The following is a 21,797-nucleotide window of genomic DNA, read 5'->3' on the forward strand; positions in this document are numbered from 1 at the left end:
AGCATCTCTGGGAACTCCTTCAAGATTGTTGGAAGACCATTTCCGGTGACTACCTCTTGAAGCTCATCAAGAGAATGCCAAGAGTGTGCAAAGCAGTCATCAAAGCAGAAGGTGGCTACTTTGAAGAACCTAGAATATAAGACATATTTTCAGTTGTTTCACACTTTTTTGTTAACTATATAATTCCACATGTGTTAATTCATAGTTTTGATGCCTTCAGTGTGAATGTACAATTTTCATAGTCCTGAAAATACAGAAAAATCTTTAAATGAGGTGTGTCCAAACTTTTGGTCGGTACTGTATATATATATATATATATATATATATATATATATATATATATAATTACCGATCATTGTACTATATACCATATTACTGATCATTTTATTGTCATCTATGCCCTTATCAGCTTAGCATTTATGACCTAAAATAATTGAAACTAATTGGAGCTTCCCTCTACTGTCTTCTCTTGCTAAGCTAATAAAGAGAATTGTAAAAAAAAAAAAAAAGCAACAACCTGGTAACAAATCAGCAGAGGGAGGGCGTGGCTTGCAGCTGGACCGAGGCTTGGAACGCTGGCCCCGCCCACAGGCACACACGTGGATCTGAGTTGAACGTGAAGTGTTTGGTGACATCCAAGTTGTCCGATTTGAGAGCGGAGCTCGGGAAGACATGGCCGATGATCTGGGGAGTGAGTGGTGGGAGGAGGCGACCGGTGACGCATCTGGAGAAGGTAAGGGGCTGCGGGATGTCACGGTGTCTCACAGCGATAGTGGCGCAGACGTCTCATCCATGTGATATGAGCGGCTGCGGGCACCTGGAGAGAAGGTTAAGTGCGGGGGCCAATGAGATGTTGCTACTGTTAGCCACGCCCCCGAATACACAAACCACGCCCACACACAATCTGTACATGCAGAGCTAGTATGTAGGCTGCAGGGCTCACACCATGTGCCAGCTTCGGGGACACGGCTGCTGCAGCACATCTTTACTTGTGACATTAATAAATTGCTCAAAGCAAGTGCCTATTCATACAGTGTCCGCCAACTTGCACTACTTATAGTGCCCCCTTCTGTGCATAACAGGCACAGCGTGGCCCCTCTGGAGCCGCAGACTACGTCCCTGTATTGGATTGTGATTGGTATGTTGCGCCATCACAGATGTGCCAACCAGTTACCTGACCACTGCAGCCAATCACAGGCCTCAGTGGTCATGTCTCAGAACGAGATGTCGTTGGTTCCAGTCTAGGCACAGACCTCTGGAGTTGCTAGCCCGGGATCCATGAGGGTCAGAGCAGGAGAATTAGAGTGATTTTTATTATTTGGAAGCCTTCCCCGGCTGGTTACAGGATTTGTCCGTTTGCCCTATTTGTTTTCACTGTGTGAAATCTCTACTTTCAGACCAAATGAGCGTTTCTTCATCGTCTTCTGGGGGCGCACACTTTCCCCCCTCTTTCCCAGATGTTGCAATCACAGCTCGGCAGCGTCTGATACTGCTAGATCAGCTGCCGAGCTGTGATTGGCGGCATCTGGGAGGGAGAGGTGAAGACAGTGAAGAAATGCCCAGTTGGTCTACAAGCAGAGATTTCACATAGTGCGCTGCAAAAGAAACAAATGTGAATATCTCTGCAATGGAGTGACGCAGCGCATAATGGAAAATAGCGGCAGAATTGGGGGAGCTCGGGGATTTTATTTTTTAAAGAATATCAGCAGATAATGTTATACAAACTATGTACTGATCATTTGAATCCCCCAAATCCAACACCAAGTGGTCTATATTTTTTTTTTTTCAAACTTTCAGAAAACTCCTTTTAAGGGTTGTGCACACAACTTCTTAACTCCAACTGCAGAGGCACCAAGGTATTCCTAGGCGAAGCCAGCGGTCTTATTCCTAAAGCGGCTTGCCTGTTGGGTTTGTCGTCATTTTCTTTGTCTTTTGTGTGCAGTCATTTTTTACATTACTTTTGCATGATGGTTATTTTTTTGCGGTGGTTTGTCAGATGGGTTGCAGGCAGAATCTGCCCGAAAACAACATTGTGTGCACATAGCCTTAGTGTTGTGCACGTGGCATCTTTATCAGGCGGATTCTGCATTGGAAAGCGCCAGAAAAAGCTCAAATAAAGGAATGAGCGTTATGACCAGAAATGTAAAAACGACTTTCTTTGCTTATGTTACGTCTTCTTCAACTTCTTTTAAGTGGCTTCGAAAGCCGGAGTGACGGACTTGTGAAGTGCTTCAACCCTCCCAAAGCACTTCAGCCTCATTTGCATACAAACGCTGGTTTCTTACCAAATACCTTCTTCAGAGATGGAGAGGACTAGAACTCTATAGTGCCACCTACTAGAGGTAGCAATCCTAAAAGTCAGTTTTGACCCTTTAACGAGCCTTGCCGCTTGACTAACTATAAAAGCCTAAGAGGCAATTTACATATATAATTTCTCAGTGGACATTGCGCGGCCTGTAAGTCTCCTTACGCTGGCTTGTCACTCTCTACAAGGAGAGACATTAACCCTTAAACCCCAGTCAGAGGCATATCATACAACCAAATCAGATCTCATGCTTTGCACTGAGGAGGGGAAACTCCCTGGAACATGTGTATGCAAATTGCGATTCTGGTTTGGCTTTTATCCTAATTCATGTGGCAAGGGTTGATATTGGATTTCTATTTCCAGTAGGTGGCGCTAGAGTTCTAGTCTTCTTCTTCTCTGAAGAGGCAATTTCCATATGTAATTCCCCAGAGGAGCAGCATGGCCTATAAGTCTCCTTACACTAGCATGTCATCCTCTACAAGGAGAGATATTACCCCTTAAGCCTCAGTAATGTAGGAGCGGACTGGCCATGTAAAGGTATTGCTGGACTTGTTTTTCCAAGAGCGACATGTGCATATAAATATTTTGAAGGGGTGAAATCCTGCTGACAGATTCCCTTTAATGTTCCATATATTGTATACAATTAGTTTAGTGCTCTCTCTATATTTTGTTTGAAGCAACCAGATGATCTTGGCGCATCGTTAACCTTGCAAAACTCTTGCCCACCTTTATAGGAAATCAAAGCAGACTACTCTTTCCTATACAGCAGAGCACGTGGGTATATTCCACGTGAATGGATCATAACTTAATTCTCTTTACCTTTTAAATAGCAAATAATGAATGTAATGAAGTAAAAAACCTCCTGTACTTGCTGCCATTAGTATTGCTTTTGTTTTACCAGCAGGTGGCAGTACTGTGCTGTTTTTTACTTTTCGCTTGATCTCTTTCCTCGTCATTCCCTCCCTTTTCTAATTTGAGCAAAATTCTTCTTTCAAGTGCCGCTTATTTTTCTCCCTTGCTGTTTTTCCCCCTTTGTTCACTATTGTGGGTGTAGTTTTTGTGATGTGGATATTTGAGACTAATTTGTTATTTGCGACTTTTTAAAAAGTTGCAAAATTTTTGTGCAAATGTTCTCCAGTCCTCTCTGGCAGTGTTTTTTTTTTATTTTATTTTTCTTTGCCAGAATGTTTTTGTGCAAATTGTGCCGTATTGTAACAGATAACAGACCATGCTACTTAATCTTTAAAAAGGGGAGAGAAGATGAGACAAAAATATAAAGCATTTTTGATTTTGTGCAAAATACATTAACCTGTGTGCGGCATTTTGGAGATTTTGTCGCAAAACTGCAATCAGTGAGTGCACTGGCTCTGAAGGGGGCAAACACAGGAACTCTCCGCTAGAGACACTGAGCTCACTGATTGGCTGCCGCAGCCAATGGCAGAAACAAGGAACAGAAGCTGAGACTCCACCGGAGGACCTGGGGAAGGTGAGTACAGCACAGTTGGTTTGTTTTTTATAGCACATTGCAGCCAGGGGAGAAGCTTAATTGAAAGGGAACAACCCCTTTAAGTGCTCTGGTCGTGGTTGAGCACTTCATGAGCCACTGAGGTTATTTCCTCGCCCAGCACCACCCTTTTTATCTTGATTGACAGCTTACTATCGGATTTCTGTGGCGTGACACAGACACTAAGCTATTAATCAAGTTAAATAGGTTGACTTTGGGCAGGGATACAACCTCAGGAGGCAGAGGCTTGCGAAGTGCTCCGTCACGCCCAGAGCACTTAAAGCCTTCTTTGCATAGTGTGTCTAGTGCTGGTGAGAAGAAGCTACTGGTGTTTGGATTCTTATTGCTCCATATATACAGAATCCAGGTGGTGGCACTGAGCGACTGGGCATGCGTGACCGCTGGCACTACTCACAACAGGGCATTTTTAGATGGTAAAAAAAGCAAAAATACGTAAAATGTTAGAAGAAAAAATTATAACGTTTTAGGCTGATGCACAAAGGTTTTTAGTTTTCTTGGGGAATTTATTGTATCTCGCAGATGTCCCCTGTGGTGGCGCAAGCCTACGAGTCTTCATACAAAGCCGCGCTGGAAAGGAATAGACTCGGGAAGTTGCTCCGACTGAAATTGTCTTTAGCTGCTATCACTGTGTGAAGTAATAAGATCTTAGGACGTTTTATCAAAAGTGTCGCCGAATAAAGGGTCGTTTAAACCCCTTCTCAACAGGTACATCCCTTGCCAGGTGTGTGTATGTTGGGAGCGCGCTCAGGAGATGTCGAAGTTGCAGTGGTGCTGGTCAAGGGATGGCATACATTAGGGGCAATGAAGGATCAGTCCTTGTAGTTGATGTGTTGGAAAGAAGGAAAATGGTTAAAGTGGTTTTCCCATCTCCAAGCTCTTATTCCAATGTGTAGTAGGTGTAAAAATAATATTAACCACTCCGTCCAATTAGAAATGTAGTATAGTTCTTCTGATTCGCTATGTCTCTTTCCTCATGTGCAGGGCGTTGCAGGATCTTCAGTATCCATGGTTACGACCAGGGCTGTGGACGACACCGACTCCCTCATACATGGCTCATGCTTGTGATAAATTTACTGTAGCACAGATTCATCTCAGCTAAAAGTCTAGACCCTTAGATCAGGAATAGGACAGACATTTATAGGACATTTCATAACTTTCCCAGATTCTCATGAAAAAATATTCCCCATAAACTGCATTGAATTACTGTACCCAATTTATTATATATTTTAGGAGTTGGAGTCCATCCATTTTATACCGACTCCGACTCCACAGCCCTGGTTACAACCGCTAGCAACTAACTGTCACTATATCAGTGGTTGAAACCATGGATACCTAAGGTCCTGCAATGCCCTGCACATGAGGAAAGAGACATAGCGAATCAGAAGAACTATACTACATTTCTAATTGGAGCTGTTTGCTAACACTATTATTATTACACCTACTACATATTAGGGTAGGATCTTGGAGATGGGAATACTCCTTTAAGCACAAGGTTCTGGACATCTTTGATAATGGACACATTGTGATGACGAGACGACTGAGGGGGGCTGTTCTTCAATTGTAGTGGTTAGTACATATCAAAAGTGGTCCAAAGAAGGACATCCGATGAACTGGAGGGATGCCTACAGCTTATTGATACATATAGTGGGTGCAGACTAGCCTTTCTGCTCCAAGGAACTCAGCAGCATGTGATCAGATGAGTCCATCTGACAGCTGCGGGCGATCACAGGCTGCAGCGGTCCTGCTGCTGGTGGAACCGTGCCGTCTCCTCCTTCTCTGTAAGTGCAGACCACACAGCGGTGGATGCCGGTAGACGAGTTTGGCTTAGTTTGTTGTTTACTTCTCCAAGCCACCAAGGAACTTTTCATTTTGCCCAGTTTATCTTTGGTTATCCATTTTTATTACCTGGATGTGTATTTTATCCGTGTCATGTTACACCTTCCATTGCTTCTATCCTAAAAGTGCTTGTCCAGCTGTGACCTAATACCTTATGAGTCACCATCTATAATAGCTATACTTTTTCTACATTTTTGGACACCTTGTTACCTTTTTTCTCTGCTCCATTATACTAATAACTAAAGTTCAGTTTGAGATTCCCTTCCTGTCTTATTAGAGGCACAAACGGATGCCCTCTCCTTCCCTCATGTTTTACACTGCAGCGCAGCTTTCTAAGCCTCTGTTTACAGCTGACTTTGTCTTGTTTTGTTTCATTCTACGAGCAGATAAGTGCAATTCAGGTCCACTCCTTTAGGTGTCCTTTTTTAATAGATAAATATTGTTCTGTCCCTATGCAGTTTGTATCGGCCTGTGCAAAATGACTTTTAAACGAGCTTGTGAGACAGAAATCTTTTAGGCTACGGCCCCACTATCAGTATTTGGTCAGTATTCGGTCAGTATTTTTTCTCAGGAGTGGGAGCCAAAACCAGGAGTGGGTGATAAATGCAGAATTGGTGACTTGTGTCTATTATACCTTTTCTCTGATTGTTCCTCACATGGTTTTGGCTCCCACTCCTGAGAAAAAATACTTACCAAATACTGATCAAATACTGATAGTAGGGCCGTGGTCTTACATTGTGATCCTATCCATAAAAAGCACCAGCGGCATCAAAACAAAGGTTCAGCACCGAAGTGTGGAAGATAATAAGGAATAACTGCGGCTGTATTGTGGCATCACCCTGTTGGCAGTCAGACATACACACACGTACTTTTCTACATTTTTAATATTCTCAGAAAACCCCCTTTATTGCTGCTGTTTATACACATAATCCCACCAAGTTGTAAGTGGGGGAGACTTGATTTCTTTTGCTTCAAGCACAGTGTAATATACTATCAGGAATGTGATAGAGCCATAGAAATAATGGATTATAATGAGGTCTCACGGGGTAATATTTTCCTCCTCTACACCCAGCTATGGACATATTTTAAGGCTACGTTCCCACCATGAGCTTTTGGTGAGTTTTTTTTTCAAATTCAAGTTTTTTTTTATTTTTTGTGTTGAAAAAGTACAAGAAAATACAATATACATAGTAAAAGGGGTAACGTAACTATAAATCTATGCATAACTACAGTACTTTGGGGGGGTACAGGGAGGGTTTTCCATCAATATCCAGATCAAGCATGTATTTTTCCATATGAAAGATAGAGAGAGAGGGAGCGGACCACGGCAGACCACCAATCAATAGAGTGTGATTATGATCATTGTTGTGACGACATCCCGGATAACTTTAGTTGGGGGCTAGATGGTAGGCGTCAGAGTTTTGGAAATCCATCCAATCCCTCCAAATCACACAGTATCTATCAACATCAGCCGGTGAAATGGCAATCAGATGCTCCATCCTATTAAGGAGGGAGATCTCCGCAAACCATTCCTCCACAGTGGGTGGGTCTCTGCTTTTCCAGTGTTGTAGAATGACATTCTTAGCTGCCTGTATTAGGTAGCCTATTGATGACCTTTTATAACTACGTTTACTTGTTGGTAACATTGATAAGAGGAGGGCTTCTGGCATATTAGGGATAGTCAAACCAGTTATTTTCTCAATCATGGGAACCACCTTTGCCCAAAATGCATTTATTATAGGGCACCCCCACCATATGTGTGACATTGTCCCTTCCCCCTCCCCACATCTCCAACATCTGTCTGAGACCACTGGGTACCATCTATGAAGGACTGCTGGTACCCGGTACCATCTAGAGATAATTTTGAAGGAGGTTTCCTGAGCTTTGGACCCTATTGAGGTTTTATGTGTTAGAAAGAAACATTTATCCCATTGTGAGTCAGAGAAGGACTTCCCCAGTTCCCTTTCCTATGCACCGCAGAATCCTGGCCTATTGTCAGTTACCTGGGCAATGAGTAGATTATACAGTAGGGAGATGGAGTGTGTAGGGGGTGACAATGATAGGCACAATTTTTCAAAGTTTGTGAGATCTCTATGAAGATGTGTGCGCTTCTTCACAGCTGAATAGAAGTGTTGTAATTGACTATATTCAAAATTAGCCTTCGGGGAAGTGGCTCTTCCCTGTAACAAGTCATTGAGGGGGAGCTGCGAAGTGTTGGAGATGACATGAGAAAAGAATATCGGATGGGATTTGTTTGAACCGAGAAATCTATTTGCAGATAGTCCTGGTGGGAAATCCGGATTATCTGAAATCGGGAGCAAGGGGCCCTGGGGGTCGATTAAGGATAAGCTTTTTTTATGGGATCTCAAAGCCAGAGCAGTGGCATAAGTACTATATGACATAAGGCCAAGAGAGGGGACAGTTAAATGGGCGCACCATGGGAGAGTGGTAAGAGCTTTAGGACAAATGGATTGAGCTATTTTGACCCATAACTTCCCCTCCAAATGATGGAAGAAGTCCAGGATTCTAGCGTGTACTGCTGCCATGTAATACCTTCTACAATCCGGAAGGCTAAGGCCCCCCTTTTGTTTGTGTCTGATCAGAACATCTCCCCGAATGCGTGGACGCCCACTTGCCCAGATAAATCTGCAAAAGCTACTGCGCAGTCTTTTCCAAAAATATGAGGGAATTACCACGGGAATGGTTTGGAAGAGGTATAAGAGTTTAGGTAGGACGTTCATTTTTAGTATATTTTTTCTGCCGAACCAGGAAAAATCCTTCACCGTCCAAGAAGTAAGATCTCTATGGAGTTGTTCAATAAAGGGCCCAAAATTAAGATAAAATAGACGGGAGAGGTCTCCATGAATACGAATTCCTAAGTATTTGATACCCTGTGAGGGCCAGGCAAAGGGAAAGTTGGACTGGATGGAATCCTGTATGGATTTGGGGAGGGAAGCACCGAGGGCCTCAGACTTCGCTGCATTGATTTTAAAATTTGACCATGTACCAAAGTGATCTATTTCAGCCATAACAGCAGGGATGGATATATGTGATTGAGTGATATATAGCAGGACATCATCAGCAAATGCAGAGCACTTGTACTCGGTGCCTCCCACCCCAATCCCCCTAATATTGGGGTTATCACAGATTGATGAGAGCAGGTGCTCCATCACTAGGATGTATAAGAGAGGGGACAGAGGACATCCCTGCCTTGTCCCATTGGTTATTATGAAAGGTGATGATAATGTTCCATTTATCTTCAGCCTAGCTGACGGATTGCGATACAGGGCCATGATTTTGGCTATAAAAGGGTCCCCTACCCCAAGCTTTTTAAGAGAGTAATAAATGGCGTGCCAGGAGACTCTATCGAATGCTTTCTCAGCATCCAAAGAGAGTATCAGTAGAGGGATACCTCTTGATTGGGCATGATGAATAATGTCAATTGTCTTTAAAGTGTTGTCCCGAGCTTCCCGCCCAGGGAGGAATCCCACCTGATCCAAGTGTATGTGTGCGGTTAAGAAAGGTTGCAGCCTATTCGCCAATATTTTCGCGTAGATCTTCAGATCCACGTTCAGCAGAGAGATTGGTCTATAGCTAGAACATAAGTGTGGGTCCCCACCCTTTTTTGGGAGAACAGTGATATGTTCCTCTGTAGTTTGGGGAGGGAAGGGGTTTGTGCAGGATGCGTGATTAAATCCTCCCAGCAGGAGAGGTGAAAGGAGCGGAAGGAATGTTTTATAGAATTTGACTGTATATCCATCTGGGCCTGGACTTTTTCCACTCGCTAACGACTGGGTAGCTAACTGCAATTCGGACTCTGCTAAGGGTTCATCTAGAGATGTGGCGGGAGACATTTTTAAAGGGTTCTGTGCTTGTGTCTCAGGCGTGTCTGTCCCAATCAAGGAAGTATTAACAGGGGATGTGTTGTTTGGTATACCATCGAGATTGTATAGTTGAGTATAATATTTATGGAATTCAGTTGTAATATCTTCCGTTTTGTTTAGCATTTGACCCGAGTTGTCTTTTATTTTTGGGATGTGATTTTGGGCTTGTTGGGATTTTAGAGCTCTCGCTAGCATGCGTCCACATTTATTGCTATATTCATAGAACTTACTGCTACAGACTTTTGATGAGTTTTTGACGCCGCAGAAACCCACTGAAAATGCATGTGGGTTTTTTTCCTGCAGATTTTCCGCATCTTATGCAAATCTATGGGGAAAATCCGTACATAAAACTCAGTGTATCCACGAGAGAAATTATATAGAAGCACAGTGGGTATGAGATTTCTATAAATCCCTTCCACTTTGCTGGAACTGTAAGACACCGTAAAAATAAGCAGCGTCAAAAACGCACCATAAACTCATCGTGGGCACACAGCCTCAGGGGTTTCCAGGACTTCGATATTGGTGATTTATCCTTAGGCTTGATCATCGGTGTCCGATACCTGGTGGGGGAGCCGATACCTGATGGTCCGATACCCAGCACCTGCACCGTTCAGCTGTTTTCAACCCCTGTGGTGGCCTGGAAGTAAAAGGGGCCGGGACCCCACAGCTCCGTACCCTGTGCACGGCCCGTTTTTGGCCACTGCAGCTCAGCTCCCATTGAAGTGAATGATTTCTCAGTTGCTGTGTTGATACCTTATTGAAGGGATAACTTTATTTTGTTAAAAAATATAATCCATAGAAATCACACACATACACATACATTGTAGCTTCTACTAAGCAATATACAGAGACATAAGGAAGAATCCTCCATAGTGGTGCAGTACAATGTCCGCCTCCGCTTCGGGGGATCACCTTCTTGACGCACACTGGAAATTAGTCCCCGTTCTCTGTGAGTGGAATTTATCTTTGTTCATCTGTTCACCATTTATCGCGTTTCCTACTGGCTTTTTTATAGGTAGTTTGGACGTGCTCCAGCCTTTTGGTTTAGGAATCCGCGTTGGCGCACTGCCAGGCGATGCCTCTTCTGACACCTGTAACATAATAGAAGAAATATATTATTTTTTTTACATGTTATGTCGTCTTATTGAAGACCAATCTTTTTCACACGATGTAAGATATCTGCTTACGTCTCCTTTTTTTTGTAATTGGTTGGAATGGGTAACGAGGGCATTTTTATGATGCCAGAGGTCATTAATGAAATTGTTGCCTAGAAATCTTCTGTAGGCCTTAATTTTTTCTTCTATTATCCATCTTACTATATGTGACGACACAACTTCTAATCTTAATTAGCTAGACGTCTAGATTTGTTAGGCCAAGAGAAATACACTATTGTGTTTGTGTTGACTTTTGAATGTATGTGTTTTTTTGGCTGGTCAAGAAGGACAGTGATTCAGGGTAGAACAATAGTGTTTGTTAATATGCTAATTACTTATTGTACTAAGCCAGCTAGTTATTGATTCACAGAGCAGGGGGATACAAACAATGTAAATTGATGAAATGCTCAAACAATGACACCTGAGCCCTGCATCTTTTCTCCCTGCACCTGAGCCACAGAAAAATATAAAAAGGGATTTCTATCATACTGCAAGGAAATTCAAAGGATCAGACAGACTCTTCAGGACTGTAGTTTGGTAGCATGGCTCCATCCAGAAAGACACAGATTTGGATGCTACAGGATTCTAGCCTAAGGGTACACGGCCCTGGTTGGAAGGATACAGATCTACTCCATTGACAATCAGAGAACATACATTTGGGGAAACCAGGTTGGGACGATGAGATCACCTAGTCCCATGCATATGTTGTTTGGGACCATCTGGTCACCTGGAACCCATGGAGACACATGAAGAAAGCCAGGTTGGGACAATGAGGTCACCTGGAACTCATGGAGTTGTTCGGGGAGGCCAGAGTGGGACCCTCCGGTCTCCTGGCCTTATACCTCAGTGGTCTGTCAGCTTCCTAAGCTTTCCGCTACCTTCTCTCTGTGGGTGTTCATCCAAAGCGGGGTGCCACTGGTTGAGGTAGTTGGCCTTGGAAGTCCCAAAATCGCAGCTGTTCTGTTCCCAGCTGGCTAGTGGAAGGGTGAGATTGTGTTATTTTGCACCATCTTAGGTATTTGCTGGGACTGTTCTGTGTGTTTATTGTCTGTTTGGTGGTTCAATAAAGTATTGCCACGTGGTTTTACCCTCACCTCGTGTTGTCTGAGTAGTATTTTACCCACTGAAGACCGCGGGTCTTCACACTATATTACCCCAATGCATTGCAAATGGTGTAAATTTGCACTCAAATTTGCCATGATGCAGATCTAAAATCTGCACCATAGGTCAATTTCGGCTGCAGATTTATTTATTGCAAAATTTCATCTATTTTGCTAGTACTGCAATAGGCAGTGGATTTTCTGCCCACAAATCTGGCCAGAAAAAAAATAAGCTTCATATTTGCCACTTGTGAACCTACTCCTTTGATGCTGACCAGACTCATGTTCATTGCTTTTCGTCAGGATTTTATTGCTGTTCATTACTCTATCCAGGGAGAAAAAACAGCATCGAAATGAGACCATGACACCAGTGTGCAGAGAACCAAAAATCTTACTGGATCCCGGAGTGGTCACACTGACTTCTAAGGTTTACAGTATTGAGTCCATTGGTGGTAAAGATCCATTATGTGCACTCATTCGTAAAATATCCATGTCACACACACAGAATTCACCAAGGCTCGGGTCACACGACTTTATCTGTATGTTTCATCATCCGAGAGAATCTGTCAATTATACAAATCACATCCTGATGTCAGCGTAGTGTGATTTTTTTTGGATGGGGAGAAGATCAAGAAAAAAAAAAAATCTCCATCTTCTCCATTCTGTGAGTACCCAATAATAAAAAAAAAAATATATATATATTATTAGTTATTGGGCCTACTGATCGGTTATCCTGTTATTACACCACTAGGTGGCGCTATGGCCTTCTCGCCTGTGTTCTGCCGTTATTCTATGTTACATGTAGAGGAGAAGTGTTGTGTTATTGGCTATATACAGTATAAGCCTGCACTGATTATGGTATTTGTAGTTCTTCATGCCCTGATCTTCTAGCTGATTATTATCTATCCGCTTAATTTCTACTTGCATTACTGAACAGATAATTAAGTGCAGGATATCTCCGGCGGTCGGTGTCCCATAGGAGCATCCACCATACTGTACCGACCACAGCCGCGCAGATATGTTGCTGCCAATTTCATGAGTGGATAATTAATCTGATACTTTATTTTCCTACTGTGGAAGGAAATCCACAAGAACAAAGGTGAAAGCTGCAAACTCAATGTAAGCAGCACTCTGGTGAAAATACACCCTGTACTCGCTACATATTCCAATTTATTTTTTTTATTTTTTTTTATTTCGTCCTATGGTAAACGTCATAATATAAAACTGACTTGTTCATCAGATCCCCAATGTCCTAGGAAGGATGCTATACAGGCCAATATTGGGGAATATTAGTCGGTACATTGTCCATTGCTTTATTTCCCCTTCCTCAATCTCATGTATAATCTTTATTCATTACACATCCATTGCCTTCAGCAGCCAATAATCATTACTTTGTGTGACGCCGGGGCTGCATGGCAACGATGGCCGCAACACCGGCCAAAGTGTAACTGCTATGTCACAGGCTCTGCGACCCTGAGGCTACTGTGACTATGACAAGAAAGTCATAAGCAGCCCATCTGCGTCAGATTTTTGGTGACTTGCTTGTCATGGTTGCAGTACCCTCGGGGTCGCAGGATGGTAGATGTAGCAGCGACACAGTGACCTTTGGCTGCGCCTCAGGCTTGAGCCTCATTCAGACATCTAATTTTCCCACGGTCAAGAAAAACGGACCGATTATTTAGATCTGACTTTGATCAGGGTGCGGTCCGAGTGTCATCAGTTTTTCTCATGTGGAGGAAAAAAAAAGTTTCTCCAACTTCTCCTTTGTGTCAGTCCGGGCAAATCGGACCCCACTGGTTATCATCCGAGTGCAGTCTGATTTTTTTTTTCACATACCCATAGACTTGCATTCTCAATTTTGATCCGACCTTCGAATAAAAATCAGACATGTCTCTGTGATTTTCTGTTGACCGTGAAAAATCACAACCATGTGAAAAGCCCCATAGACTATCACAGGTACTAGTGTTTTCACAGTCTGAATGAGGACACATTTGCACCCTCTGATCAGCGCCACTAAGAATAAGTTCGGACTTGCGTCATGGCTAATAGTTCCAACAGAAGCCATGGCATTGTGACCGATCTGTTGTGCAGTCTAATCTACAATTAGACAGTCGGACCCCATTGACTTGTAATGGGGTCTGTCACGGTTCCATAGAGAGTGCTGGTATTTTTGACTGCCAAAACATGGCCATCTTCATGCCTGTGGTATTCTTGCCATCAAAGGTGATGTAACTTCTGACAGTGTGCCACCTTCAAGAATTTGGCACAAAAAAATAACAAGGCAAAAAAAGAAAAGGGACTTAAAAATTACAACAAATGAGGAACCGGGGCCTTGGTGTTTTTAGAAACGTGGCCGCCATGGGTGACTGTAGGACTGTTAGTAAATGATGTTTATTAATACTAATCTCCTGCATATTTTTTTCCTGAAGTGGATTTTCTTTCTTTTTAGTACTCGTTCAGCCCACAATGTGGCGGCCCGTGCCGTGTGTGTAGGCGATGGGAGCAATTTAGAAGTTAAACAAATGTTCTAAAAGGGTAAAAACAGATCCAGCTGTTACGGATTCATTCCTGGATTCTGTCACATTAGCGTGCTGTAACATTTTCCAGTACTGTAAAGATGGCTTTCGGTCACAGGCTGTAACTTATCTCCTTGTGGTTCCTCACACATTACAGCTAGAGATTGGCATCACATAGAGATGGCGGCGTGATGAGCCGAACCCGGAGCATCTCCAAACCAGCAGATGTGCCCCAGGCCGGCCTTAAAGCGGTAGCCCATCATAATCAGCCCTTGTGTAGTGTGAGGAAATAAGGGGGGGGGGGGGATTCTCAAACTTCTTCAGTTTGTTTTGCCTTGTTGCCATGGTGACGTTGATTTCCCATGCCTTCTGGTCACTAGGGGACTGTAGGCCGGTGACCGTGGAGCGCTCCGCCACGAACTACACAGATGCCAGCCTGAAGGGTTCAACTGCGTGGACGGAAGTCTCATTTCACACTGGAAAATGAGGGAATGCAGTGGAAATTGCAGGCTGACACCGGAGATGGGAAACGACGCACAATTTCTTCTTTTTCTGTCTGTGAAATACAAATTCTTCATTTTCCCTCTTCTTCCATCAAAGGGCAGAACAAGATTTGGATTTTCTAATGAAGCTATTGGGCCCAATTCATTATCACATGTTGCGTCTTTTTGTTTTTTTTTTTGCTTCGTTTTTGATAAAACCTACAATAGTACATATACATAACATAGGGTACTTAGCAAACATTGTTTTTTTTAAAAAAAAAAAAAGCATGAAAGCGACTACAATCAGCAACCCTGCCATAGACTAAGTAACCATGTTAACACAGTTCCAGTCAATTTTTCATTCAGAACTGTTCAAAATGTCAGAAAGACTGACTAAAGTGCTAACCAAAGAAATAAGAGAAGTGGGATCCCGCACCTGAGACCTAGAAGACATAATGGAGTCTTCCACCTCAGCTCTCATCACTCGTGAGAAAGAGATGGAGATGCTCCATGAAGAAATCTACGTCCTAAACAACAAACTGGAAGACTTGGAAAGCCGTGCCCACAGAAGGAATATCCGCATCTGAGGACTGCTAGAAACCATGGCTGACCTGCAATCCACTGTATCAGCACTCTTTCAAGAATTATTACCAGGAGTTCCCATAGAGCGCTTAGAGATGGACCGCATCCATAGGGCACTAAACAAACGTAAACCAGACGGCCCACCCCGTGACATAATCCTCAAGCTCCATTTCTACAAAACAAAAGAACAGCTCTTATCTGTCACGCTGAACTCCACATCCCTGAGGTTCCAGGGCCACTCCGACCAACTCTTCCCACAACTATTGCCTAAAGGAGGGCCATGAAACCATACCTAGAAATCCACTTTCAAAACAGCAAGTACTGATGAGGATTCCCGTTCAAGATGTTCTTCACCCACTTGGACATGGTCCACACACTCCTCTCTCCTGAAGGTGCCAAACACTGTCTTGCCAAGCTGCGTCTCCTAGAACAAGATTCTCCATCTCCTGCCTCTTCCTCTCCACAACAACCCAAGGATCGTCTCTCCAGACCACAAAACCCTTGGTTATTATGTTCCGCCATATGCTACTATATAACCTTATTGAGTTTGCTTTCAGGCATTCGCCTCCGCCCTGGTCGAGCTCATGTCCCCGTAGCCTCATCTAACACTCCTATCTCCTATTCTCGTTTGTCTCTTTTCCTATCACAAGAGGTAATCGTCAAGGGTGCCCCCTATCTCCGCTACTATTCCTCCTCGCAATCCTCGCAGTCGAGCCACTAGCAATTTACCTCCACCTCAGCCCACACATTCAAGGTATAGAAACTGCGTCAATTTCCTTCAAGCTCTTCATGTTTGCAGACGATATTCTGCTTCTCCTAACCACCCCACAGACCTCACTGCCTGCCCTGCTCCAATTCCTACAGAGCTCTGGCCACCGGATTGACTGAACAATCATACGCTATGAACATCTCTCTCTCAGCCGCCACCATCCCACCGCTTTATGCAAGACTTCCCCTTTCAATGGTCCACAAACCACCCAGACTACCTATCCGTGAAATTAACTGCTGATATAGAATCCACAAACTACACCCAAATGCTCCGTAAACCACTCACACTGCTCCAAATGTGGGGGAAGTTGCAACTGTCTTTGTTGGGCAGTATACGTGCACTTAAAATGACTACTCCCTAAATTACTCTTATTCTGAGTTCTACCAGTCCTTGTCCCATCCCACTGCCTCAAAACAACCCAGCGCCTAATCAACACCTATGTCTGAAAAGGCGGCCTTCCCAGAGTCAACAGAGCCATATTGTATCATCATTGCCTGAAAGGGGTCTGGGAGTCCCCAATCTAACAAGATATTACCAAGCAGCCCAGATAGCCCAATTAACTCTACATCATGCCTCTTCTGAACCACCCCTCTGGCTTTCCTTGGACGCTCCTGAGTGCCATCCGTTGACCCTTGACACCTTATTATGGCTTCTCCCAGGCCAGCGTAAGCACATCTCGAAGCCCATTATTTCGCACTCTCTCTCAAAATCTGTGACTCTTTCAAATACTCCTCAAATCTAATCTTCCCCCTTTCTGCCTCTAGCCCCCCTATGGGGTAACCCACAATTCCCTAAAGGTACGGAGTCCCTTTTGGCTTTTCGCTCATGGATTGCAGCAGGAATCACAAAATTCCATCATCTATTTAACATAAATGGCATTGTTCCATTCCCAGTCCTTTCAAAGAAATACAACCTTCCTCCTAGAGAAATATTACGATATTTGCAACTCAAACACTTTTTATTTCCACACTACTAAGGAACTCCACCCCACCTCATACACTCACGCGATTCAAAGATGCCGTCAAAACCCACACGCTCCAGGTACTATTTCACTTCTATACTCCCACATAAATTACATCACGCATGGACGCAGTCTAACTTACACCTCCCGCTGGGAGTCTGACATGGGATCCGCCCTAACTGACTCAGAATGGTCCCAAATTTGGTCCTCCTCTACTGGAAGAATATTAAATTCCTTAATGCTGGAAACAAATTCCAAGGTACTGACAAGATGGTATCTGACCCCAGCTAGTGGGGCCAAAGCAGTCCTCAACTTTGCTCCCAATTGTTTTAGAGGTTGAAAATCCACCGTCGACATGTGCCACATCTGGGGGTTATGCCCTACAGCTTGGAGGCTTTGGTACAGGGTATACTTCCACATTCTTACAGTCACTGACTAACCTTAAAAAAGACCCCTGTAAAGCCCTGCTCAATAACTGTATCCCTAATATCTCCAAATACTTCCAAGTCATTATTTCATTTATAGTTCTATCGGCTAAACAAACCATAGCCTCAGCCTGGAAAGAACAGGTCTTGACCTAACTGAAGTCAAAAGGCAGCTCTCCTGGTACTTAGTTTTTCATTAATCATCAGCCATACTCACAAATTTGAGAAAGTTTGGCTCCCCTGGCCGGAATACACCAATCATACCACCTTTGCCACTCCATCACTTCACCTAAAGGCTTCTACCTCCTCCGATTCTCCATGAAGTACTTTCAATCATGAGACTTGGTAGGTCTCCCTCCACCGGCCCCCCTTCCCATTCCTCCTTTTTTTTTTTTCCCTCCCTACCCCTCCATGAGTTTACATCTCCCTATTGCTCCTTTAATTATATGTTTGTATCAATGTTTTTATTATGCATCTTTTTTGCGATGTATTAAAATTCTCAATAGAAACTTATTCTAAAAAAAAAACAAAACATAAAAGCCATCCCACCAGTGACAAGGTGTACTTAGCCGGGATGGTCCTAATCTCTAGTGTTAAAACCTTACGATATGTCAAAAATGTTCTCAATGTTTTTGATGTTTTTCACCCGACTTTCATTTATGCCTAATTCTTCTTTTTATTTGCACCTTTTTTAAAGCATATTATAAATGTTTGGGTTATTTTTGTTTGCCATTGTGGGCTTAGTTTAGTGTTTACAGATGTTTTCACCTGTTTCATCATTTGCATCTTTTGTAAAAATGTGAAAATTTGTTGCAAATGTGAGCAACACGGTGGTCCTAGGCTCAAATCCCACCAAGGACAACATCTGCAAGGAGTTTGTAAGTTCTCCCCGTGTTTGTGACGCGCCCCCTGGGACATATTCCTTTTTGAGGGGAATACCCGGCACCGGATCAGATGGGGGGTTGTAGTCTCCGAGCGGCTGTGACCCGGCCCGTGCCCAGGGCGTCAAACTCAGTGTTATGTGGCAGTCCTACAGATGTTATTAAGAGTTCTTTTGTGTCGACTACGCCACCCGTTGTGATGCGGTCACTGTGGCCGCCGCTGCAGCAGGGTCCGCTGAGGCTGATGGTGGGTGCGCAGCTTGGTGGGATAACCCCCCAACGGGAGGGGTATAGCCTCAGGGGGGACAGGTGCAGAGGATGGGGGTTGTGGTGGTGCAGTGCAGACGGCAGTGAAGACAGAGTCGGGTTGTGCAGTTAAGGGTGTTTACTTACTGCAGATGTTGTACTGGTCACTCCAGCTTCGAGTGACCACCCGAGCCGTGCTGCGTCCACCAGGTCCTGGATCCAGCCAACCCCCAAACAAGTCCGGAGCGTGGCCCTGAGCTCTCCTTCTGTCCCGTTCTCTGGCCGTCCCCACCAGTGATCCACCTAGGTCCAGCTCCCTCGGGCCTTCTGTTGGGACACCCTTGGCCTTGGGTTCCCTGACCCTTCATGTGGTGTGCCTTCGGGGTGGATGTGGTGGGTGACCGTGGCAAACGCTGCCCACGGTCTCCGGTCTCTGGCTGGGGAATGTTTTTACCCCCACCAGCTTGGGTTCCGGTACCCTGATGCCGACTCTTCACCCGGGGATTTAAGTTGGGATCTTGGAGTCCTTTTCTGCTGTTTCCCCCTCTGGGTCTCTCTCTTCTCCTCTCTCACTCTGGGTCTCTCTTCTCCTCTGCTCGCTGACTTGTTCTCTGCATCTGACCCTGTTCTTAGTTGGTGCCCACCTTATATACACCCTCTATGTGTGAGCTCAGGTGACCAGCACCCAATGAGCTCCTAACTTTACCCAGGCTGCTCCCCCTATCTGCCCCTACACTACTTGGGATGTACCACCCCCCTCCCACTCCAGCCAGGAACAGACTCGGTCGTACCTGCACATTTCTAAGTGGGAGTACCGTCGGTCTGCTCCTCGGAAATGGGATGTGTGTAGTGCATGCAGCCTACCGAGCTCAGTTCCACACTCCATCCTTACCCGGGAGTGGAATATCACACCTCTGGGTTGAGGTGCAATACCCCTGTAGCAGCCGAATCCTCAGGGTGCTACATTCCCCCCTGGTAAATCACAGCACGTCCTCGGGCTGTAAGACATAACACCAAAAACATACAAATTTTTCATAAACATATAAAACATATAAAACAACATATATATATATATATCAATATAAAACATTCTCGTCGCCTCTGGCTCCTCCTCCGGTCACTGTGCAACGTGTGACCGGGTAAAGTGCGACAGTCTCTCTGGAAAACTGGTTTTCCTATAAAACCGGTAGGGGGCGCTTTAGGAAGCGCAACTATATACAGGGGAAGTTGGCCGCTCTCAGTCCTCGGCCAGGTAAAGGGAAGGGAATGGCTGCTCACAGTCCTCAGCCTGGTATGAATACGGAATAACGGGTAAACAGTTCACTCATGCTGGTCCCAACGGGGACTATATATATGTAGCAACAGTTTCTTTGGTACCCGGTCGGGTAACTATTTACATCTACTGCTCTGCCGCACTCAACGGCGTCTTCCTCCTGCTCTTTGCTTGTAGCTGGTTGTAACTTCAGACCCGTCCGGGTCCTCTTGCTCCTCCTCCTCACATCGCAGCTCCTCCTCTGTCAGGCGATGCACATGGAGGGCGTAAGGTCCTCTGGCACACCTGTGCCGGGTAAAGGTGACCTCGTCCCCGATATAAAGGTCACGACCTCTGTGCCCCTCCGGCAGATGGGACTCCACATCTCTGCGCGTGACAAAGACGTCGCCGGGGGTGTTGTTGTCTCTGATGAAGCCCCACCCATGCTGCAGGTTAAACTTTACTACAGTCCCGGTGGTACGGGGACTGTGCGCTGCACGGGGGTCCCTCCTGGTTCGGCTCTTCTGCTCGGCGCTCCGTACTTGGGCCTGTTGCTCCCGGACCCGCCTCTCTCTCCGCTCCCTCGCAAACTCTTCGAGCTGCTGTCGGCAACACTCAGCACGCTCCGCTGCAGCTGCCCTGGTTTCCTGAGTGAACCCCATTAGGTCTTCTCCGGTGGGGTCCCACTCAAATTGGGCTTCTTCCAGAGGAGGCGAGACCCGTGCCACGGGCTTCGGAGCCGGAATCAGGGGCTCACACAAGGGCCCTAGTCTCTGCTGCCGTTCCAGCTCATGGAATTCTTCGGGCCAGATGAAGGGCCGCCCGTCCGGCCATGTGAGCTGGCTGAACAAGTCCTCCCCCAGGTGTGGCACCCTTGGTTTTACGGGCGCGGGCGCGGTGGTGGTGGCGCCCGGATTACCCAGGCCTTGCGGCCAGGCCTGGGGCACCTGGAAGGTGAAGGGCACCGTTAATACGGCGGCGCCCTGGGCTACCTGGCCTTGCGACCAGGCCGGAGGCTCCGCGGAGGTAGGGGGCGCTGTTGGTGATGCGGCGCCCGGGGGTACTAGGCCTTGCGACCAGGCTGGTGGTATTTCCTGCTTTGTCACGCTCCCGGTCGAGGCGCGTGACGTCACAGGGGTCGCTGCGGCGGCTTCCGGTCGGGGCCTAGTCCATAGCGGTGACATGGCGGCTACGGGCACAGCAGGGGGACTTTCGGGCTCTGCGACGGGGAGCTGGGGCAGGTGGGCGGTTTCCCGGCTTGGGGTATAGGCGTCCCCTTTACCTGCCTCCTTGCGTCCGGCTCCCTTCTCGGCGCCGTCTCCGGCCTTTGGTCCTCCCGCGCCATCCTCAGAGGCGGTCTGTTTCCTCTTCCAGGGTAGCGTGCTCCGTTGACTGGTCTCAGCTTGCTGGGCCATCTCCCGGCTCCATTCCGCCAATATCTCGCGCTGTACCCGGGCCATCCTCCGTGCGAGGCCCTCCAGGGCAGTCTGTGCACACTCCCGGTCTCGGGGGAGCTGTGCAAGGACCTCCACTAGGCCTAGTGGGGTCGTGGTGTCTAGCAGGCTCCTGACCAACGGGTCGGTGCTGCTCTGCTCTTCTTCCAGCAGGCTCCTGGCCAGCGGGCCGGTGCTGCTCTGCTCTCTCGCCATCTCCGGGTGAGATTCTCTGCTACTCTTCTCCAGGCTTCTTGCCTCTGGGTGCGCTCGCTCCAGACTGCTCCAGGCGGCACCCATCTTCGTTCTTTTCTTTCGTCTCCTCCCACTTCGAGGGCGGTCCCGGGGCAACTCGGTGACTGTCAGCTCCAGGGGTAGTTCTTTCACGCTGACAGACACCTCCAGCATCACAGTCTCTGTTGGTGGGGGCGGTTTCCACTTTTGGC

The 21,797-nt window shown here is 45.8% G+C and overlaps 1 protein-coding gene across 1 annotated transcript in view; it reads left to right on the plus strand.

Annotated features, from left to right (window-relative positions):
- Positions 1-529: 529 nt before the first annotated feature.
- CMSS1 (cms1 ribosomal small subunit homolog) overlaps positions 530-21,797 on the plus strand; it is a 413,413-nt gene continuing 392,145 nt past the window's right edge. The window contains exon 1 of the mRNA XM_073668100.1: positions 530-733. Coding sequence (XP_073524201.1) covers positions 673-733 — 61 coding nt within the window. The 5' untranslated portion in view covers positions 530-672. The remainder of the gene's footprint in view (positions 734-21,797) is intronic.

The sequence above is a fragment of the Phyllobates terribilis genome, unplaced genomic scaffold, assembly GCF_046119375.1.
Source record: "Phyllobates terribilis strain yellow unplaced genomic scaffold, ASM4611937v1 Scaffold_2__4_contigs__length_985480577, whole genome shotgun sequence".
Taxonomy (NCBI): Eukaryota; Metazoa; Chordata; class Amphibia; order Anura; family Dendrobatidae; genus Phyllobates; species Phyllobates terribilis.